The sequence below is a fragment of the Lithobates pipiens genome, unplaced genomic scaffold, assembly GCF_037356315.1.
Source record: "Lithobates pipiens isolate NorthernLeopardFrog02 unplaced genomic scaffold, aLitPip1_a1.2 Scaffold_16, whole genome shotgun sequence".
NCBI lineage: Eukaryota > Metazoa > Chordata > Amphibia > Anura > Ranidae > Lithobates > Lithobates pipiens.
This window is the reverse complement of record NW_027507748.1, coordinates 619,270,243-619,298,195: the sequence shown is the minus strand read 5'-3', so window position 1 is coordinate 619,298,195 and position 27,953 is coordinate 619,270,243. Positions and strand designations below refer to the sequence as shown.

The window sequence follows — 27,953 nt, the reverse complement described above, 5'->3', positions numbered from 1 at the left end:
TTTGGAGTTCAGCATAGAAGACAATGGGTTAACATTTATTGAAAAACTGAAGAGAACCAATTTAATAAATTTTAGCCTCAGAAGTGGAGTCACTGCAGGAAAAGAAGACTGCTCAGAGTTGCCTCTTGGTTTCAAGACCCACAGGGTGTAATGGAGAATCTGGCATGTGCTATGGCAAAACTATAGGGAAATGATAGGCAAGAAGGAACAGTCTTCTTTTGCAGGGGACCGGTTTTACAGAAACTTTCACTGCAGGAGTTAAAGTTAAATATCCAATGGGGTGGATATTCACACGAGTTGTCTGATCAGGTCCGCCGGTCAGTTTTTCAGGCAGACCTGTTTGGACCAGCCATTGTTCTCTATAGAGCGGCGGATGTCAGACTTGTCTGCTGGCATCCCATCTGATCCTGTCTGCCAAAAAACGGACGGATGAGATTCATTTCCCATCTGCCCTGAGGATCAGATGACAGTCAGATGGAAACGGACAGGTGGTCTGTTTCCATCCGACCGCCCAATAGAGAACAGGGTGGCTGTGTCCATGTCCTCTCTGCATAGCGGAGCGAACACGAACCTGTCATCCACCTTCTCAGTGCGGAATCACTGGAGAGAACCCCTGCTAAGCAGGCCCTAAGGCTATTTTTGTGGTCAGGTACATGGAATTTGATTACATAACACAGACCTCTTTCCCCACAATTAAAACTTTATCTTATTCGGCACTGTTAGATGAGCACCATTTCTGTTGAGATTGGAAATTATTACCCATTTATAGTTCTCGTTTACATATAAACCGACTGGCTATGCAAGCAAAAGAAAATGCCACTAAAACGATACACATATAATATATTTCTTGAACACCTTTCATGTGCGCTGCCTGGGGCATATGTAAAAATGAGTAAAGTCACAGCTAAGTAGGCCTCTAAACAGGAAAAACTGGATCTGCCTGCCATCATTCAGTCATACGTGAAACGTGTGGGTCACCCAGGTTGATCTGGTGTACAAGGACCCAGGCATAAGGAAACAAATCCGATACAAATCTGCAGCTCTAAGATGATATTTGCCAGTTATTCAACTAGCGCTTACAATTAATAAATGGGAATGTGGGCAAGGATGAAAATGCTAGGATGTAAACATAAGTTAATATATTCGAAAAAAACATGGGAAAATATTGGGAAGCTTGTTGTAGCTTACCTCCAGACTGACAAGGACAAAATTCATGCAGTTCTGTAGTCATGAACACATTAAAATGTATTTCTAATGCATGCAGTGTAACTAGCTAATTGGACTTTATCAGTTCCTACAGTCTACTGTACAGCAAAACTCAGGGAGAATTAGCAGCAAACGGTATAAGCCGATAGGAGGTGAGAGCAGGGTGACATGAGCTCATCAACATGCTGCTTCTCCTTTCTATGTCCAGTCACTGGATGGGACCTTTACATGTAGCACAGAAAGATCAGGTCCTCTCTGCAGCTAGACAGTGCTGTGCTGTATGGAAGAGCTGCATAAATCTCAGGATTGGGCAATTCTGTACATGGCTATAGAGTCAGTCCGCCAAATATTGGTATTTCAGTTATCGGTAGCTGTCAGCAAGTATACTGATGGTTTCTGATGGGTCTCTATTGGTGAGATAACTGGGGCCATTATGAAGGTTTCCCACTCTCTACATTGGTAGTTTTATTCAATGTATATTAATAAAACACAATAGGAGGAGCCAGAACACTAAAAAGCAGGAAGGAACACCCATAGCTAAAGAGTGCTTATAAATACAATGGAGAGGGAGTAAAATGGAGTATCAAAGACACAGAAGAAGCCAGGAGACAACTCAACCCACCAAGCTCCACCAAAACATCCTTATGACCCTTTAGAATAAAATTGCAAGATTACAATATTATACGTCACTTTATGGAAAGTCTGAAAGGGCATAGATCGTTGGTCTCCAAACTGCTGCCCAGGGGCCAGATGTGGCCCTTTGCTTGCTTTTTTCCAACCCGTGGGGCACCATTTCATCCAATGACACCAATGAAGGGGAGCAATTCCTCCCAATGTCGCCAACGATGGCGCACAAATCCTCACACAGACACCAAAAATGGGGCACCGTTTACTTTGGCTGATGCTGGGACATTTTCTACTACTGATAACCATGGTCCAGCTCCCCTAAAGTCTGAAGGACAGTAAACCGGTCCTTTGCTTTTCAGAGACTGGTAGAAATTGCTGTCCATCTACACCAGGGAACTTTCTAAACAATCTGTGGTGGATCAGGAAGCAATACTTTCGCCTCCTGAATGCCAATTTTATTTTTTCCAGCCAAAGGGGGATTTTGAATGGGAATACAACTGAGCCGAATGTTTGAATCTGCCCCATGCCCTTCAATCCATTATGTTTGCCAATGGTACCATCTACCAAAGGCAACAGGTGTATAATTGCCACAAACGCGACATGTGGCCAGGCAGTCAGGGGAGGTACAACAGTGGCTCCAACAGCCTATTTTTACCGTCACTGGTGTAAATTATTTTTAAGACGTTTTTTTTTTTTTTGCTACCTGCAGAACAGCGAACAATGCTTTACACTCATATGATCCGTTTGTGGACCGTCACACCCATAGCAATTGTCCGAGACATCAAACTTGAGAATTTTCCACGGAAAAGGAAGAAGTTAAAATGTAGACTGTACCTAGTATCAGATCCTTTTGTTAAGGTAATACCTGCTAGCGATTAGACTACAACTGTTGATGTATCCCAAGCAGGCTTCCATTTAACTGTTTTCGCCTATACTACTGGTAGAATATTTCATTTACTCAAACAAAATTACAGCATTTGCTGGAAACTGGCACAGCAGTGTAGAAAACATTATTGTGCTGCCATAGTCCACCGTATCAGAAGCGCAGTCCAGCAACCTCCACAGCGTGCGCTACGTTCACTAAGGCACAACAGACTTAATGCTGGTTCAGGAAAGAAGCCTTTCTACTAAAAAAAGGGGAGAGCTTTATCCAGCGTTTTCCTTTCTTCCAAAAGCAACTTGATAAGTTACCATTCGAAATTCCCTTTTTCCCCAGTTCAAGGTATTAGGCAGCGATCTCATGTAAAAGTCTTTTCTTCGCTGATTTTGATTCACATGGTTGAACTTAATGGCAGGACTGGTTCAGTATCCTTCACAGCAACCTCCTCAGGTGAAAATGGATCTTCCACGATTACATCTAAAAAAAAAAAATTTTTAAATATATTTTTTTAAACTTTTAGCATGTTAATTTTAAAACGTAATACCACTAATATTTTCTGTTTACATAAAGCAATTTATACATTATAGATTGCCTGTGGGTAAGTATATGTAGGTTACAAAATGTCCTCAATAACCAAACTTTAAAGAGTAACTACACTTTTTTTTTTCTACAAAACACCATTTCCCTCTGGGTGATCTATGTACATTTCAAGGATTTTAACAAACTTTGTTGCAGATTCCTACCTTTTGTTATAATGAAGAAATCACTGTTTCTCTGTGTCCATGTAGGAAAGTGAATCTAATGGGAGTAGCTTCACAATTATCAATCAGCTGTGCACCTGCAGGGTTCCAATGAGGAAAGCTACTGGGCCTGTGATTTACTATTGGAATTAGCTCACAAAAAATGACATTTTCGTTGCAGGGGATGCCCCGATATCGGACTTTTATCTTAGGGCACTACTACACAACTACAAGTCCTATCATGCCTCTGGGTGTCATGCTTGTGGCTGTCAGAGTCTTGCTATGCCTCATGGGACTTTTAGTTCTGCAACATCTAGAGGTCCAATAATTGCATATACCTGAATTACAATATGGCTTGTACCCCATGTTCCCCATGAAAGTGGAGTTACCCTTTAAACACTAGTGTACACCAATCAGTCATAAGTTTATGGCTACTGACAGGCCAGGTGAATAACACGAGTTATATTGTTACAATGGCATCTGGAAGAGGGTGCGATATATCAGGCAAGCGAACATATGATTCCCTGAAGTTGATGCGTTAAAAGCAGAGGGAAAAAAAAAAAAAATAGCATAAGGATTTGAGAAACTCTGACAAGGGCAAAATTGTAATGGCTAGACTGGGCTGGAGAAATTCCAAAACAGAAGCTCTTGTGGAATGTTCCCAGTTTACAGTGGTTAGGAGCTACCAAAAATGGCCCAAGGAAGGAAAACAGAGGCACTGGCAAGAGGGTCATGGGTGGCCAAGGCTCACTGATGCACATGGGGAGTAATGGCTGGCCTGTGGAATCCAATATGATAAAAGAGCTACTATAGCTCAAAAAGTTAATGCTGGTTCTGAGTGCCTCATAGTTTTTTGCATATGGAGCTGCTTAGCCGCTAACCTGGTCAGGGTAATCATGCTGACCCCTGTCCACAGCCAAAAGCACCTACAATGAACACATGAGCATCAGAACTGTGCCATGGAGTAATGGAAGAAGGTGCCCTGGTCTGATGAAACAAGTCTGGGGGTTTTGGTAGATCATAAGCTCAATAATAGCAGAGAGATAGAGAGAGAGATGCGCACTGCGCTGTGATTGGCCAGGCAATCTGGGACCTATCACGTGTCCCAAAAGATTGCAGGGAGGGTGGGGGGAGCAGTGATCTTCCTTCCGGCGCCAGGGAGGAAGTGGGAGCTAGGTCTCTGTAAAAAACAGGGTACCCTCTCCCCCCCCCCCCAAAAAATGACATGCCAAATGTGTCATGTCAGGGGTCACCTACACTTAAAGCAGAAGTTCCATTGTTGGGTGGAACTCCGCTTTAAGAGATTGGCAAAGCATGTAACTGCATATGTATCAGACACACAAAGAAAATTGTAAATGCAGCAATAATATACAAGATCTGAATACGTTCCAGTTTTTCAGTTTCTTTGAAAACATCTCAGGAATTCCCCTTTGATGTCATTCAAAGAGACATGTTAAGAGCCTTTCACCTTTAGCCCCAACTAAGGAGCATTTATCTTACCTTTGTGAAACTTAAATAAATAGATACCATGTCAACTAAATTTTGGCCCTTCATTACAATGGGGTGTCTCGATGGTCAAAAGGAAGGTGGCAGGCAAGTGACAAACACTGCAAGAAACCTCAGATCTGTACGGATTCTACATGTAAATGTAGACTACCTCTAGATGTCAAGTGCTTTATATCCAACCTGGTCACTGATGCCAACTCTGCCCCCATCCACTTATTTACATTACTATGGCATAATAGGGTCACCCATCAGAGCAAGGGGCCAGTGAAGGGCAAATGTATATGCAGTGCTAGCAACAGTTTAGTAGAATCAGCTACCTCGTCTAGCTCTAACTTGAATTTAAATTACTACAATATATGTATTAATTGCAAGAGGATTCCACACTTAAGGTGTAAACCTCGCCTTACAAGTAAATCCCCTGTGCGAAACATGATAATTAGCGATAAACTTGCTGCTGCTGTTCATGACATAAGTCAAAAAAGTGAAAGAAAAACGGGAATACCACAGAGCAAACAAGCTTAATTGGGTAATAGTAAAGTGCTAATATATACTAAATGTGCTAGAAACACAATAAATAAGTGAAGTTTCGTAAACAAGCATGTAGCCAGTGACAATGCAAAATGCACACATGCACAATTACGAAATTGCTTTACCAAGTGCTAGGCTTGAACTTAATGTGTAAAAAAATAAAATAAAACACAAATGAAAAAAAACGATTCATAAACAAACATGTAGCCAGTGAAAGTTCAAATAAATGTACAAAAAACATATATACAATTCCAATATTTTTTTTTTTTACAAGCGTTGTGCTTAAACGAAATGTGTAAAAAAAAAACAAATGAAGATTCATAAAACCAGTATGTAGCCAGTGAAAGTTCAAATAAATGTGCAAAATGCATATATAAAGTTCCAAATGCCAAAATTTCTTTCCCAAATGCTGCTATGCTGACATGACAAACCCCCCCCCCCCCCCCCTGTAGTTAGACTCACCAGATCCTATGGACCCCTCAAGCAATACTGCCTTGTGAGTCAAACCGGCTTAGCCTGGTGAGCAGGGTGATAAGACACCAACTCCAGGATACAATCCTTCTGGTAAGGTTCCAAACTTGGACAGAAGGAGAAAAGAGCCCATAGTACAGATCGTCTTGTTTATTCAGTAGAAATCAAGCTTACAAAGTTCCATAGCAAAAAACAAAGATATAGCGTCAAAAGACAGTCTGCCAGTTCCAGCAAGCAGGAGGTTCTCACAACCTTATCTGCATTCCAACACAGGAAGTGATGTCTCTGCGGTACTGTAGTCTGCGCCTAGGGCTTTATCAAAAGACTTATGGAACTTTTTAAGCTTGGATTTCTACTGAATAAAACAAGACGATCTGTACTATGTGGGCTATTTTCTCCTTATGTCCAAGTATGAAACATCACCAGAAGGATTGTGTCCTGAAGTTGGAGGGTCACACTTATGTGGGTTGTGGTTGATGCATTTTCCTAGTGCATTTGACGTTTGACATGTTTTAGAAGCGTTTTGGGGAGGTGTCTGTGGTCATGTGGGAGAAACCAGCAAAAATGCATCAAAAACACAAGCACCGTTTTTGAGATGTTTCAATTGGAGTCTATGAAACCAAAATACAACCTGCTGCAGGCAAAAGAGTTACTGGCCCTTTCCAAAAACAAAAACACCACACTAGGTGAAAACGCGGATGTTAAAGGGTAAGTTCGCCTTTACAGAAAAATCTGGAAGGTGAACTTACACAGGTCCCCCTCCTCGCCCCCAACCATTCCCCCGGCCCCCGCTGACCTGGACCGCAGAAATCTCCGGTATGTCCGCGCCAGGAGTCCGGGGCTTAGAAATCCCCTGAGCTGAATGTCCAAAATGTCCCTTGTCAGGGACGTTTTGGAGCATTCTAATTGATCAGCACCATCACATGGGCGGCGTCAACCAATCAGCAGTCACATAGCCGATCCTGTCAGCTATGCAGAAGACGCGTGGATGCAGAGAGGGTTTCTAATCCCCGGACTCCTGGTGTGGATATACCGGGGCTTAGAACCGGAGATTGCTGCGGTCCAGGTCAGTGGGACCGGGGGGTGGGGGGGGGGGGGGAGACAACCTGTCTAAGTTCACCTTACAGATTTTTTTTTGTAAAGGTGAACTTACACTTTAAAGTGACCCATAGGAAATCATGTTAAAATGGACTGTAGTGCAAACGCATATGTGTGAACCTAGCCTTACACGGTGTTATAAAGATATAAGGAGTGCATGTTTATGACTGACACCAATCAGATAGAGATAGTTCATATTGCTGTAGGGCACAATGGAGCTCAGCTACCAAAAAGGTGAACTCTAGGGTCCTTCATATGATGAAGTAGACAAAATGGAGAGACAGCAGCTTTGGTTGGGCCACACATTTCACCATGCCATGGTACAGGTCAGCAGATGGGAGCTTTCAGAGAAATAAAAGATGGCAAACAATGACCTGCAACAACCAGTCCCAGCTTGTTTCGGAAATATAGAATAATGGATTCATTTATAACTATCCTAACCATGTTTACACTTGGAGCAAATGTAGTTACAGTTTGCATGACTGCCCCAAAATCATTAGTATTATGTGACAAATGAAAGCAATACGGTTTAAAAAAAATAAAATAAAAAAAAGGGTATTTTATTTGCCCCTTCAACCATCCCTTATGCTACAGCCACCAAAAACTCTTTAGCATCCAAAAGTGTCATGGTCGAAGTGTTTTCAATGGGCCCAACCTGGAAAGGATGGTGTAAATAAGCGAACCCAAGAGGTACGGGTGGTGAAGGGGTGAGTAAATTATCTTTCGTTTTGCAGACTACAGGACATCTATGGTAATCTATATTTCTCCCATTACAGGCATTTTTTTTCTTTTCCACTCCAACCTAGAAGCCAGAAAGCCATTTTACTTGCATGCACTATAAAGACGTTTCAGCTGCAGTTCCTCCCTTAAACAAGAGCCATACTTGTCCCCCAAAAACAGGCCATCATATAAGTGAAGATGCACCATAGCTGGATGTTGCAGAAAAGGATTGGACAACCAGCCCCAACCTCTTAAGAAGCAATGAGAGAACATGAACACGCTGAGGATATAGGACCCCTTACATATTCACAGAAAAAGGTCTCCCTGCGTTAGCTTACCAAGAGAGTAAAGACTGGGCCTCCGGTCGTGGTCAAAGCTGTTGCCCAATTTGATCAGCGGGCAGGTCATTTTCGACAGGAATGCCTTCACTCTCTCTTTCTTCTCATTGTTGGTGCAATACAAGCTCAGAATCCTCCCAGTCACATCACAGCTCTTTTTGCTCCTGCCCAGCAAGAAGAACACATCAATAAACACGTCAAGCTTGAATGTGAAGGAAAAGTTCAGGTTGTCTTCAGTCAACTGAAAGTTTTGTCTTCCAAGGTAGTCTTTTAGCGACTTGTTTAAATTGAACTGAAAAAAAATAAAATTGAATTATTGTTGCGCTACTATAACCACAAAATAATGATACGGAAGGACTGTAAACAGCCAAATACCCAGTTTCAATTGGCATGTGCATTGCATCAGCTTACATGTTAACCTTTCTAGAGACTCATCTAGAAAGGTCTATACTGAATACAATGAAAGAGCAAGCATGGAAAGGTAAGAGTTGTATCTAAAGTTACTTTAGGTTAAAACCCAACTTGCGTAATTCGAAAAAAAAAAAAAAAAAATGCACTGATTACTGTATAAATGTCACTCGCAGGGAAGGGGTTAACACTAGGGGGCGATCAAGGGGTTAACCGTGTTCCCTAGGTGTGTTTTAACTGTGGGGGGATGGGACTGACTAGGGGAAGATAGAGACCGGCGTTCATACTTCGTATGAACACACAATCTGTCTCCTCTCCGCTGAAAGAACCAGGTTTACACACACACACACACACACACACACACACACACACAAATCCCGGTTCTCGCTCTGTCACGAGCGATCGCAGGAGACCGGTGGTCATTGCGCCAGCTGGGCACTCACATCGGCTCCGGGCACATGCTGTGGACCAAAAGGCGAAGCGACACAAGGTAACGTTGTTTCGTCCAGCCATTCCATTCTGCGGCGGCTGGTCGGCAATCTCTGGGGTGAGTGCACAGTATATGTGCCTTTAGTAAATCAACCCCTTTGCCTTTATTTAAAGTAATGCTTTGTGCTCATGCAGTTGTGTTTATGGATCGCATTGAGTAAATAGATTTTAAATGTGAAGCTCTTTCTTGAGAAAAGCAGTGGGAAAGGGGACTAGACTGGTATTTCCAATTTTACATTTTATTAAAAAAATAAAAATAAAATTTACACAAACAAAAAGTAAAAAAAAAAAAAAAAAAAAAATGTTGACAGTAAAGAAAAGTGAACAACCTTCTTGATGCAATGAATCACCTTTGTGGGGGAGTCACTTTGTTACAACGTACATCTCACGTAAGACATCGGACTGAACAAGCTGCATCTGACAATATGAAATAGTCACTTACGTCAAGCCTGAGCTTCCAACTATACCACGGTGCTCCGATTAGTCAAATCATAAGAGCTCCAACTACAGACTGCACAAAATGTAATTGCCACAGTGTGCAGATTGACATGTTCCGACAATCTAGTACCTTAGGCAATACTGAACACGTAGCTGACCTTTTTAGCAAAATGTAAGTTTGATGTGTTATGCAAAAAAGTGTAAAATGAAGCCAAAGTTTACACCACTGGAACACTTAAAAAGAGGCTGCATTCACTTCAATCAAACAATCATGTGCTAGCAAGAAAACAAATAAAAAAAGAAGTTTGGGAATGAATATTAGGTAGGTGTACATACATTTTTTCCGTAAAAAATTTAATGCTGAATCCCAAAATAACCAAAAATTTCCTGTGAAACTCACTGGGATTTACAACACAGCAAACTAACTTAAGTATAAACGTGCTACCAATTACTCACAGTACCTGCACCTTAAGGAAATCTACACAAATTTAAAAGAATGTTTCATCCATCCCAGTGAAAGTATGTGTAACATATAGTTTGATTGCTATGTAGGGTTCTGTGTTTTGAAAATGTAGACAAAACCAATAAGGGAGAACAGCACCAATACAACTAGCATGTCTTTCATATCTCACCTGTAAAAAGTAGTTTTCTCCCATAACGGAGGAGATGGCATTATTCATACCGCCCTCTATGCAGGCTTTCATCTGTGGATGCCGTGTGTTCACAATGAATGCAAAGGTTTTCACTAAAAATGCAAAAAAAAGGGTAATTCTTACAAAAAATTAATGTCTAGTTTTACATAACCTTTAATAATATAAGTACATAATGTAAAAATAAATAAATAAATAAAAAAAACTCAACTCAAAAAAGCTGCAAAAGTTTTGGCAAATGGGTTTCTGCCCATTGTTCCAGTGCTGCCGACTCCCATCGGCCTCCTTGGCATTCTGCACCACAGGAGTTTTGGATGCCTGTGTCCATCACCATGTGCCATGGTTCCATCCTCCAACCTCTATGTCACCACTGAACTTCAGCATATGGTGGGGAACACCAGCACTCCAAAAAAATATCAAACACAGAAGACATTAATGCTGGCCATACACTATATGAAAAGTCGGCCGAACCCATTTTAGAAAAAACTAAAATTCGGCAGTGAGAGCAAACGATAGTGCCATCATGCAATGACTGGTATATCGTTCAGTGGACATAAATTAATATTTTTTTTTGTTTGTTTTTTTACATATACCTTAGTGCAAACAGTTCGGTTGGGAAACAAATTAACCTTGCAATCTATTGTTCTGCACAAATTTTCCAAACTTGCCCTTCGTTTTTTTTCGGCTCAAAAACGTCCCAACGATTACTGATTTTGTGCCCATTAACTGGCCGAAAAACGAACAAACTGGCCAAATGACTGAATTTTGTCAGATTTTTCGTATATAGTGTATGGCCAGCATAACGCAAGCTGCAGTGCTGGAACAGAAAGAAAATAGGAGACATGGTCTGAAGTATAAAATCTCTAGTTTTGCGGGTCATTGTCACCTTTTTTTGTAGTCTACCAGAACCTGGCCTATATGACCATACTAAGTACAATGTAGCAACGACCATGTACCAAACACAGATTTAAAAAGATTGTTACCAATGCTACTTTTCTATGCCAGGAAGGCAAATCTACTGTACAGTAAAGACTCAACGGCTCCAGACACAGAATTTTATCTTTGTATGGTTAACAATGTCATTCCCAAATATAAGAAAAATGTAGGGTACCTGAGCATCATACCTGCAGAAAAGGACAAATTCTGAAGACTGTGGGTTGGGGAAAGAAAATGGCAAAGGAAAGTGTGTGCATGTTGGTGCTATCATTACTACAATAAAACCTTGGATTTGGGAGCAGAATTCATTCTAGAAATGTACTTGTAACCCAAAGCACTTGTATATCAAAGTGAATTTCCACATATGAAATAATGGAGACTTTGATGATTTGTTCCACAAGTCCTTCAGTTTATAGTCCATATAAAAAGATTATAGCAATGTGACCAGGTTGTGCAACCATAAAATGTCCACCCACAAATTGCAGCCTCCACAAGGGGATTAGAAGCAAAATCCAGCAGGAGCTACATAGTTTACGGCACGTTTCATGCTCCAGCAGTGGACTCCCCTCAAAAGTCCTCATGTCCAATGAAGGGCTATCAGTGGTAGCTGGTGGAAACATTTTTTGTGGGGGTGGCAAACAGTAGGCCACCCAATAACCCCCCCCCAGTCAAACTTACCCCATCACCAGCAATTTCCCCTTGCTCGGCAGCCTCCCGTTCTCCTAGGCGGCTTCCCCCTGCTCAGCGGTCTCCTGTTGTCCGTAGCAGCGGCTTTCGTTTCCTCCCTCCTCCTCGGTGGCCAATAGGAAAACGGATCTCACACCCACTTCTGATTGGCCGGATTGAGGTGTTTCAACAGTGAGTATTCATTCGCTGTTATAACACACCTGGGTGGGCTCAAGGTTGCATGCTCTGCGACCCATGCCCACCCTATTTTTTAGCCTATCAGGGCCTCTGGCTCTAAATCAGGTGCTTCAAAAAAATCCCCTGCCGCTGTAGTTCATGCGCCCAGTGACCTGAAAGGGGCCGGACGCAAAAATAGGGGGTGGCCGCAGCGGCAATGGATAGATTCATGCTGAGCATGAATCTATCCATTATGCATATAGGGGGTGGCATAAGAGAGAGGGCAGTGCCCTTAATGGACAGGCCGCCACAGAGGGCTATAGATCCGGCATTGGTCATGATGCCAAGACCTAGCAACCTGGAGGATCAGGTAAGAAATTTCATTTTCCATGCCCCCAATAACTAAACAGTTAACCCTTGTAGCGAGGTGCTATAGTATAGCTGTAAAGCATAACTAAAAAAAATGCAAATTTTTTTTTATTTTTTTTAGTTTTGGATGGAGTAGAGAGATTAGAACACGTCTGTTTTTATTGCTCTCTGTAAGCCCCGTTAAGGAGATTCCCCCTCTCTATTTGTTCTATTTACCGTCATCTTTAAAAGTTAAAGAAAATTACAAAATTTTGTGTTGTCCCCAAAAAAATAAAAAAAGTAATAGAGGGGAAAATCTTCCAATAAGGACCCTCGTTCTGATGACCTGGGGGGCCCAAGGTATTCGCGTGCTAAGCACTTACCCCGACTTGTTCAAGCCCCGACTTTTTCATGCCCCGACTTAGTTGGGGTAGGCAGAACACTTTGCTGGGGGTGGGTCAGCCCGACACTTGACCTTTGACCTCTGGGGACACGCGTCCTGACCTTTGGGGGAGGTCCCTATTCTAATCCCTGAGTCCTAACCTTGTTCTTCTAGGGGAAACCCTAACCCGCAACTCTAACCCTAGTTTCACTTCCCCTTTGGCTATGGGACAGGAACTGAAGGGAAATCTCAGCAGTGGGACACAGATGGCCAAAAAAAAAAAAAAAAAAAAACATTTCGCCCATAGTCCTTTAAAATACACGTGTGTGTGTGTGTGTGTGTGTGTGTGTGTGTGTGTGTGTGTGTGTGTGTGTGTGTGTGTGTGTGTGTGTGTGTGTGTGTTTTAGGTTAATAGCCGTGCAAACATTTTTGTGTTCACAGCACTGCAGTTGTTGAACATATTGAGCCATCATAATTCTTGTTTTATTTTTTTTCTTATTTGGGAAATGAGAGGTGAAATTTGATTGGTTGCCATTTGTGCAATCTGCCCATCTACATGTCTACAGCCCTGACCTTGGCTGGCTTTGAAGAAGACTACAAAGTTTTCAGCAAGATATTCCAACTCATTGTACTAAGAAGTGAGAGTACTTTATGAGAATCTGATTTCCATTACATGACACAATTTTCTTATTCAATTTCCTTCAGCTTTACCTTCAACTCTGTAATGCAAGGTTCTGCCTGATTGCATACAAATTAAAAAAGTGTTTAGGTTTGACCTTCTATTATATGGTTTTGGCAAGTCTAAAGGAAAATTGTACAAGACGATTTGTGTAATGTATGGCCAGCCTAATAAATGACAGGGTGGGACTTCAATTCATTGACTTTATCTTTCACATAAGGACATTTTTCACAATGAACACTAAAGTGGAAATGTCAAAATGTTTACTTCAGATTGGTGAACTCATTGCTTTCCCACCCCAAAAAAGTGACATATGACTAGGCATGCAAGGGTGTATAATCTCCGCACTCCAGTATAAAGAACAAATAAAATAGAAACCTATTAGAATAACATAATGGCTCAACATGACGTGATGTTATTTAGTGCTATTACACACATGGATCATTTCTTGCTTTTATTTAAAACCAGTCTGCTTTGTTCTTCAAAACAAGTGATCATTGTGTCTGAAATGTGAAGAGCACAGTATATCCAGCACTCTGATTGGTGGAGGGCTTAGAACACGCCGTGCTTTCTTCTGTACAGGTTACAAAACCTGAAGCTTTTTAGTACGGCATGACAAGGAGGTCGAAGTTTAACACAGTTTTCTGTATCTGAGTCACCAAAAAGGTCTGAAGGTTACAAGTAGTCAATACAGACTGGGCTCGTCACCATACCTGAGTCAGAGCTGGCCTTTTGTACATTGGTGAGAAATAACATTGGTTTTGCAAGGATGGCTTCTCTGTAGTCTTTGTAATCAATGTGGCTCTTCAGAGTGACTTTCCTACAAGATAAAAAAAAGAAAAAGAAAAAAAAAAAAGTTATATCATTATGTGCCAAGCATGCCAAGTGTACAATGATAATCACAAGCAATGTGCCGAATTAAAAAGGCTGTGCAATATAAGTAATGTACTTAATTTTCTCAATTCAATATGTTAAGAAAAATAAATATAAAAGCAGGTGGAGCTCTGGTTTCCTTTATATATTTACCTGTATATTCATAACATCCTTTACAAGGAAAAAAATAAAAAAGGATCCCCCAATTACCAAAGTGGAAGTAAACCCATCAATTTAAGAGTTTAAAAAAAAAAGTTACATTCCCGGGCATGCCGAAAATGCTGTCACATTGGTTGTGCTCTCAACCAAACTGTCAAACCATTCAATGGTTTGTGTCACAACTGATCACATGTGCAGCATCATGACAGTTGAAGATTAAACAGAGGCCAAGATGGCAGCTTCCTTGGCTGAAAACGATAGAAGGGTTTATTTCTACTTTAAGCCTAGTACACACAAACAGTTTTTTTTTTTCCATGCAACCCCGCCGGTTGCACAAAAAAAAAAAAAAAAAAAAAAAACCTGACAGCTCCGGTCGGGAACTGCTCTACTAAACATGCTAAGTTAGTACCGCGATCTCCCCCGCTGAGCTGTTGTATCCTGACAGGGGGGACGCAAACCCCCCCTGTCAGAACACTCAGATCAGTGCACTCAGCCATTGGCTGAGAGGGTTGATCGGGATCCGGTCAGCTGCTGGTTTTCCAGCATGCATGTCCAACAGAAGCCGGCCAAATGGACAGATTGCCCGCTGAGCAGGCGGACTCCAACTGAACCCACTTGGTGTGCAAGGGGCCTATCACAATATTATTCTATTCACTAGTGTTGCAGAACATGACAATATCAGGTTTTTTTTGTTTGTTTTTTTTTTTTTATGTACATAAATAAATACATTTGTTATTGCCATTTCACACCGATTAGTTTTTGATCAGCTTTTCAGGTAAAAAAGCAGAAGAAAAATGTATCCCTTTAAATCCTATGGAACTCTTCATAAGGGTCAATTGCTTTCTTTAAAATTCCTGCTTGCTTATTTCTTGGTGCGTATTTAGTGCATGTATGAGCTCATTCACACTGATCAGTTTTTCAGTAAACAAACAAAAAAAAAAATAGAAAGAAAGAAGGAGGTCGTAGGATTATGGGTTTTACCGTGTTTTACCACCGGTGTGAAAGCAGCCAAAAACACAACTAACCGAAGTGAAAAGTTCCATACGATTTAAAGGGATGCATTTTTCATGTATTTTTTCTTATGCTCTTATTTTTTTTAAAACTGAATAACTGATCAGTGTGAGAGGGCCTTTAGTGTTAGCAGTGTAGGCATCAAAATAAAAAAAAGAAAGAAAAAAGAAAGATTGTCAAGATTCACTTTAATTATCCAATTATTGTAAAATCAAAATGCTGTTTATTTAATCTGCACACAGCAATAATTTATTGAGTGAAGATCCTTAACTCCTTTAGTAAAATCATTCCCAATGATCATTAGCCATCCAGGAAGTGCATGGTTTTTAATCATTTGGCCAACTCCCAGACTTGTAAGAAAAAGCAATAAAGCACAATCATTGTGTAAGCATTGCAAAAGCAATAAGCATAAGGCCTCAGGCACACTGGGCTTAAAAAATAAATGTTGTTTGTACAATAAATTTGACCTTTTAACCTAAAAATAAAATAAAATAATAATAATATAATATATGTTAAGATTATGCTTTTGTTACAGGCATTTGACTTTTTACCTAAACCCCCCCCCCCCCCCAAAAAAAAAATAATGCTGCATTTACAGGCCTTTGACTTTTTTTTTTTTTTATGTAAAAAGTCAAAAGGTTTGTAAATGCAGCATTTTCTTTCCGTTTACATACATTTGACTTGTACCTAAAACAAAAAAACAAAAACAAAAAACAAAACACACACCTCTAAATGAGTGTATGTATCCATAGACATAGGTATATTGGAGAGGAGCCTTTACAGGCTTATGAAGGAAAATAAATAAAAAGAAGTAATCATGAAAAGCACATTGCGGAGAAGAGGCAATTAGCAGAAAAAACACGTAGCGCACCTAAACTTCTAAATCTAACGCTCTTTGCGCACGAGGCCTAAATGGGGGAGATTTACAAAAACTGGAGCACACAGAATCTTGTGCAGCTGTGCAGAGCAGCCAATCAGTGTCTAACAGTTTTGTTCAATTAAGTTCTGACAATAAAACCTCGAAGCCGATTGGTTACTATGCACAGCTGCACCAGATTCTGTTTGCACCAGTTTTGGTAAATAAACCCCCCCCCCCCCCTCCCCCATTGTGGTTGCACACATGTACAGATCGTTTTATTATGGCTTTAAAATTAAAGTGAGGTGCCATGGAAGAAAATTGTAGACACAGACTGGAAATGTTTCATTTTTTCCAGTGTCTGATTCACTTATTTATTTTACATGACTTCATCTGGAAATCGCCTTCCAAGTATGAGGTCTATAATGAACGGCGGCCAGTAAGGAAAGAGGCTGACATAGGAGGACCGGCGCTGTAAACGAGAAAACCCATCATTTGTTATAAACCCCGCCTGTCAATGTAGAACTACCGGAAACGTTGTCATGCGATCACCAGTGGTCAGCTGGCCAAAGACATGACAGGCGGACTGTATCCTGACTGCAGGGACAGAAATGACGCCACCCCGACAGACACACCAAACTTACCACAGAAACTGAAGGAACATTTGGGACACATTTTGAACCTGCTAGATTAAACTTTTGGCCAACGATAGCAATGATCATTAAAAGCTGAAATCTGGAATAGGCAACGATCATCTAAATACAAGAGGCATGTACCTATCCAGATCGGTTATTCAGTGTGAAACTTTGCCTCTGTAAAAAGACCGCTCACTGCTGCTCCCTCCACTTGTGCAGGGTGACTAGTCTGGTCTCCACCCCCTCCTGTAGTTTCCTCCAGGCAGCCTGTAGTGCGTGGAGCCAGCTGGGCCCCACCCACAGCTCTGCATAGGCTATGTACAGCACAGTGATGTCACTGCTAATTTTTACAAGGCAATACCTGGATTTGTAAAGGAATCTGTTGCACACAAAAGTGCATTTAAATCCTTTGTGGCTATTAAAAAAAAAAAAAAAAATGAAACGTATGTGCCCAGAGTTCAGCTTTAAAGTTTTTTTTTTTTTGTTTTTTGTTTTTTTATAAAGCCCTTTAGCAGCTGATTTAAAGACTTACCGAGAATGGAGCTTCTTTAGCCTTTAATCCTTGCCTATACTACAGTTTAAGCTGGTGCCATGATCACTGCCCCAGGTTTCCCGTTTTAAAGCTTAGTGTGCTGCTGTTTCTACTCCCCTATCTCCTATGCTGCTGAGAACAGAGGGAAGATGTGATCATTTATAATTTTATTTTTATTATATATATATATATATATATATATATATATATATATATATATATATATATATATATATATATATATATATATATATATATTACACACACACACACATTTTGCCTTTCATTTTTATTTTAATCAAAATGGGTTGCATTACAAGGTGAGCGTTTACAATCAATCACTTTAAGAATCCATTGGCATTCTAGGTATAAGGTGCAGCAAATCGCAGCCTGGGCTTTGCGCCGAGGGACACATAGCAATCAGCTTTCATTTCTGGTCAGATGAGGATACAAAAGGTTGCTAGAAGTAATTGTAAGATCATAAAAGACAATTACGTGAGATTACAGCATAAAATCGCCTTTTCATGTTACCAGTGGACTTTTATCATAAAGTGATCCACGGCTCAGCGGCCTGTCTTTACCGCCCCCAAACGGCAAGTGTAAAGAAGGAGCCCAAAGAAATATAATGAATGCATTTACAAACAAAATATCCTTCCCAGACATCTGAAGAATGCAGATCTGCTACTCAGAGTTTACTCGGTGTTTACCCTGAATAAACTGATCGGCCCTCCTGGAAATGAGGACAGTTTTCTAGATAAATTACACAAGTCTCTGCACCTTAGAAGTTTATTGGATTTCTACTTTTTACTTTAAAAAAAACCTTCTCCTTTTGTATTTTTTTTCTTTTTTTAAGACAAGTGAAATCCACTTTTTTTATTCAGCAGCATAAGTGTACTTTTGTCCATTTAGGTTTAATTCACACAGGTGGCAAAGGGGGTGGTAAAACCCATGTGGCTTATCTGTATTTTTACTGCCCTATACCTTCCCACCTACAAAATATTATGGCCGCTTGAGTCAGACCTATTTTGTAGTGCAGCAAAATGTCACTTGCCACAAACGCCCTCTAAAGCCAATGGGATTGCACCATAACCGTGCGCCAACCACTTGGCAAGCCCTTGCGGTGTTGCAATGTAAAAAGTAACCCTTGGAATCATAAAAACTAAAAAATTAAATTAAAACTGGCATTCAGGAAGCGGCAGGATTGCCTCCTGAACTACTGCAAGTAACCACTTAATTTCCTCAGCCATGCACCATGAATCACTCTTCAGAGGAGTGGTAAGATATAGAAGGCACACATTATCATAGCTCAGTATTCACGAACATATCACTAAATGTATTGATTAAATACAAGCAGTGCAAGTACCCAAATTTGACCCGATATCAGTCTCATAGAGCCTCTGCACAGCAGGGCTGGAGGGTGAGAGGAAGAAACAGTACAAGGAACCAATCCGTGCTGACAGGAGAGACAGAGTGATAAACCAATCACTGTGCGGCTTCTCATTTCACTGTTCAGTCACAGGCTAGGATGAGGGTCAGGGTGACCTGGGCTCAGCAGAAGGGAGTAGAATTAGACTGTCATCAGGTTGAAGACATCTAGTGGTGGGGGAAAAAAAAAAAAAAAAAAAGTACTGAATCTCCAGATTGATGGTGAATATTGCAGAAAAAGCTGGTTGTATATCTTTATCTTTTATTGGGCTGTTTGTCTTTATTTCGATCTTTTGGCTAAAGCCTTGTTCTTTTCTTTTTTCGCCCCAAAAAATAAACATGTTCTACTTACCTACAGCCTGGAACCTCCTCCTCCCCTTCTGCGTGTGTCATCATGGAAAGCCGCTTTCTATGGTGGCACACAAGTGGGCCTGAGCAGGGCTGTGTGCATCTAATGACACACAGCGCAGCCTGGCCCCGCCCCCTACTCTCTGCTCATTGGATTTGCAGATGAGCAAAGCACTTGATCGATACAAGACTCCGGTAAGTCATTTGGGGGGGATAACAGGGAAACATGCACTGAAAGGTTTTTCTACCTTAGGCTTCACTTACACTTGTATGACTCTGGAAACAAATTTGCATGACAAGTGGTCGTCCATTTCAACAAAAGCCATTTAAAAATTGATGCGAATTAAAGTTGCAGGGACTTTAAAAAAAAAAAAAAAGTTTCTGCACTACTTTTGCGCCATAGACGGCAATGTAAACTCTTAAAAGTTGCATCTTAATGTTATCGATGTGACAAAGCCAAACGCAACAGCCAAAATCACATCCAAGTCACAAAGGTAATTGCATGCCTGGAGCTTAATGCCCTGTACACACGGTCGGCAATTCCGATGGAAAAGGTGCGATCGGATTATATTGGCGGATCGGGTGTCAGACTTTTTCAATCGGAAATTCCGCCGGGAAAAAAATTTGAGAGCAGGATCTAAAATTTTCCGAAACAAAAAATCCAATCGGACTTTCCAATAGTTTGTACAGAATTCCGATCGGATAAAGTGCCACGCATGCTCAGATCAAATTACGAGACCAAAGCTATTGGCTACTAGCCTCTACGTAGTCCCGTCGTGCCCAGCGAACGTCACCACATTCCGAACGATTGGATTTTCCAACAACTTTGCCTGACAAGTTTCGGACAAAATCCGTTGAAAAAATCTGACGGATTTTGTGGTCTGAATGTCCGACCGCGTGTACAAGGCATAATGCACAGAACGCATGAAGATTAAAAAAAAAAAAAAGAAAAAAAAAAGCGCACTTATATTTATTCTGCCATAGGGCCTCATATCCAGTGACTCAGAATGAACTCAGCAAATGCTTACAATAGGATATAGATTATTTCACATGTAAAAGATTATACAAGAACAGAATATACAAGCTTATCAAGTGATATTTGAGATCTACAGATACACTTATATAAATAGTAGTAAACCACAAAAACAAAAAAAAAGTATTATATTGCAGCTCACCAGTTGTTAGATTTTGTGGCTGCATTCGTTTTTTTCTTTTTTCCTTTATTTTTCCAACTGATGATCCAGCTGACCATACATTATACAACATTTTCCTTTGGATTTACAACAACCATATAATATGAGGTCACACCTAAACACTCTAATGCCGCGTACACACGGTCGAACTGTTTGACATACTTAGTCCGTCATACAATCCGACGGACAATCCGTCGTAGTTTCCACTGAACGGACTTGACCACACACGGATACACAAACAGTCCGACGAAAGCTTGCGCGATGACGTACAGCACGTACGACGGGACTAGAAATAGGAAGTCCAAGACACAGCAAAGCCCTGTAAATCCTTTCTGGGCATGCGCCATTCTTAGTCCGTCGGACTAGCATACTGACGACCGTATTGTCCGCTGAAACCAAAGTACGACGGACAGATTTTTGGAAAAACCGAAATTCTTAGTACTCCGGACTGCACGCTGAAAAAGTCAGCTGAAGCCCACACACGAGCGGATTGTCCGCTGAAATGTGTTTCAACGGACTAAGTACGTCAAACAGTTTGACCGTGTGTACGCGGCATTACATGGGTCGAATTTTGGAAGAATTTTTTTTCGAAAATCTTCTCTAAGAATTTTCGTTCATATTTCGCACCATTAGTGGGCTGCAGTAACAGCCGATTTTTGCGTGGCCATCAAATTTGAATGAATCGGACATGTTGGAAATGTCTTATAATGATTTTCTAATAAATAGGAGAATTGTGCAAGAAATATAACCAAAAAAGAAATAATGCGCATGTGCCAGAAAAGAAAATTCCAGGAAAGAAAAGAAGATCCCCAGACACGGAAATTCTTTTCTGTAGCAACGTGAGCTGAAATTGAAGGCTTGGTTGGCCGAATTTTGAAATCAATGGTTGCGCCATTGGATCACAACTAGCACAAATTTTCTGATTTTTAAAAGAAAATTCTTTCGAAATTTGACCATGTATGGCCTGCATTAATTTGTATACAATCAGGCAGGTCTGTGTACTCTATAGTTGAAGGTAAATTGAATAATAAAATTGTATAAAAGTAGGGCAAGCGCAAATCCGTTATTTTTCAACTTCCTTTAACCGCTTGCGGACCGGCTCACACCGATATACGTCGGCAGAAGGGCACATACAGGCATATTAACGTACCCGTACCTTGCCCTTTAAGAAGCGGTTTGCGGGCGCACCCGACACGAGTGTGATCGCGGGTCCCCGCAGACTCAATGTCATGGAGAGGAAAAACGGGGAGATGCTAATGTAAACAAGGATTTCCCCGTTCTGCCTAGTGACACTGATTTGTCCGCAATAATGTCACAGTCATGATATAAAAAATAAAAAAAAAAGAATTATTATTAATAAAAATGCCATAAAATTATCCCCCATTTTGTAGACGCTATAACTTTTGTGCAAACCAATCAATAAGACTTTTATTGCGATTTTTTTTTTTTTTATACCAAAAACATGGGGGTCACACTTTATTTTTCTTCCAATTAGACCAGAAAAAGGCTGAAGGAGGAAAAAAAAACAAAAGGTGCCTGCAACCATACAAGCAGGGCTTTTCCCCCCCTCGGAAAATGGTGTTGGATGTTGGAACTCAACCCATTCTACAGTGTTTTTATAACCTCCAGTGTGCATGAGGCCTCAAACAAACAATTCAGATGACTAAAATAGGACTAAAACTAAAATGCCATTTTATTTAAAAGACTAGAACTAAAACTAAATCTAAATTTGATGTCAAAATGACCACTGCCCCCCACCCCGACAATGGGTGAAAACACCAATGCGATCCGATTCTAGTGTGGGGGGGGGGGGGGGGGAAGTGTAATATATTATATACTGACCGTACAAAAACGTCTTCCTTCCAAAAAGAAAATAAATTTTAAGAAAGTTCGTTCAATTTTCTAATTGTTAGTGGAGTCAAAGTGACGGGAAAATTTAGAAATAATAGAAAACTTCTTGCTCAAAGGAATTTTCAGACAGTGTTTGTGGTCTTCGTTCAGAAATTACAATTGTTTTAAAAACAAAAGTGAAAATTTCAAACAATATTCTTTCATTCAGCGAATGTACAAAGATTTTTCATCTGAATATTCTCGTCTAAAAATGGATCCGTCTGGCCAGCATAAGGCTCGATACACACCTATACAATTTGCTTTTGATCTGTTTCTGGCGTGCGTTTAGATTTTTTTTGTGCAGGTGATTTTACTGCGATTTGCGTTTTTGCACTTTTTTTTTTTATTTATTTTTTGGCCAATTTGTTGTTGGGCAGATTAAAAAAAAAAAATTGCTGCAAAAACGCATTACATGCTTTTCTGCAGCTTCTCCATTGAAGTATATTGAACCAAAAAAAAGCACCGTTTTGCGTTGAAAAGTCCCTGACCCTTTCCAAATACGCAGCGACTGAAAAAAGCTCAGATGTGAACGTGTCCCATTGGAAACCATGTACATGAACTGTAGTGTTTTTCTGCAAAAAGCACCAAAAAACACAGAGATGTGAACCAGGTCCAAGACGTTTAGTAACATTACGGGGTTAAAAAAAAAAAAAAAAAAAAAAAAAAAAAAAAAAAAATAGCCCTTTATAGCAAATAATCGCTACTGTAATCGGTTCATTTTTTTTACTGTGCAACAGTGAAAGTAAAATTGACAGTAGCGATTATTTGCTCTTTGTACTCTTTTTTTACGTTTAACCCCATTATGTTACTGGCCGATTAATCGATTAATTTCATAATCGATTAGTTGTTTTGGCGCTACTGTGAACCCAGGCTTAGGCTTCCCCCCTGTTCTCACCTGGTGCTCTGGCCATCCCCTGTATTAGTGCCAGTTCCCACTATAGCGGTGCAGGGAACCACATGGGATTCGGACAGGAAACGCGCCGCATTCCTGTTCAAATCACATGCGATTCTCTGCAGTGCGATTTAAAGCATTCATTTAGTATGGCTCAAATCGCACCACACAAAGGGTGAAGGCACCTAGGATTTTTTTTTTGTCCGCACAGGAATTAGATAACATGAGTGTTCACCCATGGAATCTTTGAACAGCAGCATTGTCAGGCTGGGGGAAGGGAAGTGCTAGATGTACTAATACATTTAAATACACAGACTGAAGCCAAACTCCAGCAAAAAGTTTTTGCTCCTTTTAAGATAAAAGGTTTTACATAAATAAATAAAAGCTGACTATTGGAAGCACCCCTGTCAAAGTTAAATGGTTGTCTCAACCCTCTAAGCTGATACATTTGCAGGAGAGCTTGTTCTATTGAACAAACAGACTTACTAGCCAGATCGCCAGATGAAAATAAAGAAAAGCAAGCCTAAAAAAAAAAAAAAAAAAAATATATATATATATATATATATATATATATATATATATATATATATATATATATATATATATATATATATATATATATATATATATATATATATATATATATATATATATATATATATATATATATATATATATGCGCACACACACACGCACACACACACGCACACACACACACACACACACACGCACACACACGCACACACACACACGCACACACACACACGCACACACACACACGCACACACACACACGCACACACACACACGCACACACACACGCACACACACACGCACACACACACGCACACACACACGCACACACACACGCACACACACACGCACACACACACGCACACGCACACACACGCACACACACGCACACACACGCACACACACGCACACACACGCACACACACGCACACACACACACACGCACGCACACACACACGCACACACACACGCACACACACACGCACACACACACGCACACACACACGCACACACACACACTATAAGAAATGTTTGCTTTTGGGGTTATTACCTCTTTAATTATGGTGACTGCATTTGTTTTCTTTTTTCGTTGACTTTCACCTGGTAGTCTGGTCAGAAATAAACTTCCTGTCTTATTGCGTCTCCACTCTGGATGAAGGAGCACAGCATCACCAGGTTAACACTGATGCTGTGGGGGTTGAATCAGTTTTTGCAGTGCAGTTTCAGCGAGCATCTGCATTTCAGATGCAATGCTGATGCGTTTCACTGGAATCGTCAGATAGGGGAGATGTCATCAGCACACCAAGATCTCCAGAAATGGGTCCAAAGATTTATTCAGCAATCACATCATTACAGCAAATCGCAACATTTCAGAGCCATGGAGGACCCATCACATGCCTGATTTGCTGTAATGTGATCACTGAATAAAGCTTTGGACCCATCTTTGGAGATCTCGGTGTGCTGATGATGACATTACTGACAATTTGCAGTTCCAGCTGGTGGTCACTGTCAACCCCACATACAGTGCCTTGAAAAAGTATTCATACCCCCTTGAAATTTTCCACGTTTTGTCATGTTCCAACCAAAAACCATGGATGGGATTTATTGGGATTTTACGTGATAGACCAGGGGTCTCCAAACTGTGGCCCGGGAGCCACATGCGGCCCTTTGCTTGCTTTTATCTGGCCCTTGGAGCACTAGTTTCGCCCACTAATTCCTACAATGGGCTATGTTCCCCCCCCATTGACACCAATGAAGGAGCAGAATTCCTCCCAATCACACCAATAAGGGGACACCAAAGATGCGGCATTGTTTATTCCCACTGACGTTGGGACCTTTTCTGCTCCCAATGCCCACAGTTCCGCCCCCCCTTAAGTCTGAAGGACGCTAAACTGGCCATTTGTTTAGAAGGTTTGAAGACCCCCGTGATAGACCAACACAAAGTGGCACAGAATTGTGAAGTGGAAGAATAATGATAAATGGTTTACAATTTTTTTTACAAATAAATATCCAAAAAGTGTGGCGTGCATTCGTATTCAGCCCCTTTTATTCCGATTAATGATGACCTCCGGCGTGTTTGCACACTCCACGTGCAGAGCCCACCAGGAAGTCGGCGCAACGCTAATCACAGGCAGTGAGATATTGCCCTGATGTGTGACTGGAGAGATCGGGCAACGTCTCACTGCCTGTGATTGGCGCAGTACTGCACCGGCTTCCTGGCGGGCTCTGCACCTGGAGTATGCAAACACGTCGGAGCTCATCCTTAATTCTGATAAGCTCTAACTAATATCTAGAAGAACCAATTTCTTTCAGAAGTCACCTAATTAGTAAATAGAGTCCACCTGTGTGTAATTTAATCTCAGTATAAATATAGCTGTTCTGTGAAGCCCTCGAAGGTTTGTTAGAGACCCTTAGTGAGCAAACAGCATCATGAAGGCCAAGGAACACACCAGACAGGTCAGGGATAAAGTTGTGGAGAAGTTCAAAGCAGTTAGGTTATATAAAAAAAAAAAAAAAAAAGGCCAAGCTTTGAACATCTCATGGAGGATTGTTCAACCCATTATCTAAAAATGTAAAGAGTATGGCACAACTGCAAACCCACCAAGACATGGCCGTCCACCTACACTGATAGGCCGGACAGGGAGAGAATTAATCAGAGACGCAGCTAAGAGGCCCATGGTAACTCTGGAGGAGCTGCAGAGATCCACAGCTCAGGGGGGAGGATCTGTCCACAGGACAACTATTAGTCATGAACAACACAAATCTGGCCTTTATGGAAGAGTGGCAGAAGAAAGCCATAAGAAGTGCCATTTGCAGATTGCAAGAAGCCATGTGGGGGACACAAACATGTGGAAGACGGTGCTCTGGTTAGATGAGACCAAAGTTCAACTTTTTGGTCTAAATGCAAAACGCAACGTGTGGTGGAAAACACAGCACATCACCCTGAACACACCATCCCCACTGTGAAACATGGTGGTGGCAGAATCATGTTGTGGGGATGCTTTCCTTCAGCAGGGACAGGGAAGCTGGTCAGAGTTGATGGGAAGATGGATGGAGCAAAATACAGGACAATCTTAGAAGAAAACCTGTCAGAGTCTGAAAAAGACTTGAGACCGGGGAGGAGGTTCATCTTCCAGCAGAACAAGGAACCTAAACATACAGCCAGAGCTACAATGGAATGGTTTAGATCAAAAGCATATTTCATAGTTGCCAACATTGCAAAAACTGGTATAGGGACTTGTCAGTGTCCAACAGCCCCCCCCCCCCCAGTCCTCCCAACTGCCCCCCCTCCTCACCTGTCCCCCCCAGTCCTCTCAACTGTCCCCCCCCCCCTCCTCACCTGTCCCCCTCAGTTCTCTCACCTGTCCCCCCCCCTCCTCCTCACCTGTCCCCCTCAGTTCTCTCACCTGTCCCCCCCCCCTCCTCCTCACCTGTCCCCCTCAGTTCTCTCACCTGTCCCCCCCCCCTCCTCCTCACCTGTCCCCCTCAGTTCTCTCACCTGTCCCCCCCCTCCTCCTCACCTGTCCCCCTCAGTTCTCTCACCTGTCCCCCCCCCCTCCTCCTCACCTGTCCCCCTCAGTTCTCTCACCTGTCCCCCCCCCCCTCCTCCTCACCTGTTCCCCTCAGTTCTCTCACCTGTCCCCCCCCCCCTCCTCCTCACCTGTCCCCCTCAGTTCTCTCACCTGTCCCCCCCCCCCTCCTCCTCACCTGTTCCCCTCAGTTCTCTCACCTGTCCCCCCCTCCTCACCTGTCCCCCCAGTCCTCCCACCTGCCCCCCCTGTCCTCCCACCAGCCCCCCTCCTCACCTGTCCCCCCCAGTCCTCTCACCTGTGGATATAGTTGATGACTCGGCACTGCTGCCCGTCTATGATCGCACTCCCATCACTGAAGACATTGAAGCCCCCCCTCTCGTTGTGGGAGGTGAAGACTCCGCTCTCCAGGTTCAGGTAGTTGGGTTGGAGATCCAGGAGAAGTCGGAGCGGCAGGACGGCCATCTCGCAGTTGGCGGTGGTCATTGTGGCCATTATATCCGAGCTGATGGAGGACATACTCATCATGGAGCGGGTACTGGCCAGCCGATCCGCCCGGGACATCTCTGCGGGGTGTGATTCGGCCATGGCTGAGATCATACTATACTATACTATATTATACTGAACTGACACAACAACAATCAGCGACACAACGACGATCACTGAACTGCCCGCAGCCGCTCACTGACAGCTAACTTTCCCGAGCAGGGGCGGAGATCTGAGGACCGCCTAGAGGGAGGGGTGCAAGATAGGAAGCCATCCTAGTGGACGAGGAGCGAGGGGGAGGAGGTCCTAGCAGGAAGGGCGGAGCGGACGAGGTTAGCACTCGGACCGGACTAGAAACCCCTCCCTAGTAGGAGGAGTGGAGCGGAAGGTAGTCCTATTGGGAGCGGCGATTAAGGGAAGGCCGCCCTAGTTAGGAGGGGTGAGTGACAAGGCTGGAGCAGGAGGCCGCCCTATTGGGAAGTCCTAGTAGGAGGGGCTGATCCTAGCTGTCCGCCCCGCCCCCTGCACACAGGTGTCCTCAGGGGGTATTGCAGAGCTGGGGATGGAATGCAGGGAGAAGTCGGGCAGGATAAACATGTCTGAGCAGAAATGCAGAAGAGCCGGAGTGACCAGTGTTCTCTGATTTGCCGCTAATTATGGGCAATTGAAGTCACTGTATGAGGAGCAATGTGAGGGAAAACAGCCGCCTGTAACCCTATCATGACCGGCTGTGTGTGGGAGCAATAAGACGGCATCCTTCCCATTAGATTGCCTTCATTTCTTTGTCCCCTCATCACAATTCCT

The 27,953-nt window shown here is 42.1% G+C and overlaps 1 protein-coding gene across 1 annotated transcript; it reads right to left on the bottom strand.

Annotated features, from left to right (window-relative positions):
• MEDAG (mesenteric estrogen dependent adipogenesis) lies at window positions 1-27,340 on the bottom strand. The gene is made up of 5 exons (XM_077484090.1): window positions 26,962-27,340; window positions 14,001-14,107; window positions 10,082-10,194; window positions 8,115-8,406; window positions 1-3,190 (listed from the first exon to the last, which is right to left on the bottom strand). Exons 1-5 carry the CDS (start codon window positions 27,261-27,263, stop codon window positions 3,105-3,107), a joined length of 900 nt encoding a protein of 299 aa, XP_077340216.1. The 5' UTR covers window positions 27,264-27,340; the 3' UTR covers window positions 1-3,104.
• Between the last annotated feature and the right edge of the window lie 613 nt (window positions 27,341-27,953).

Bases quoted from the DNA above. Each gene is read 5' to 3' on its own strand.
- MEDAG (XM_077484090.1), bottom strand. From the start codon at position 27,263: ATGATCTCAGCCATGGCCGAATCACACCCCGCAGAGATGTCCCGGGCG. The intron at 10,195-14,000 runs GTATGGTGACGA...TTGCATTTTTAG, and splicing joins AAAGGCCAGCTCTGACTCAG to TGAAAACCTTTGCATTCATT. The intron at 8,407-10,081 runs GTGAGATATGAA...ATTTTTTTTCAG, and splicing joins GAGAAAACTACTTTTTACAG to TTCAATTTAAACAAGTCGCT.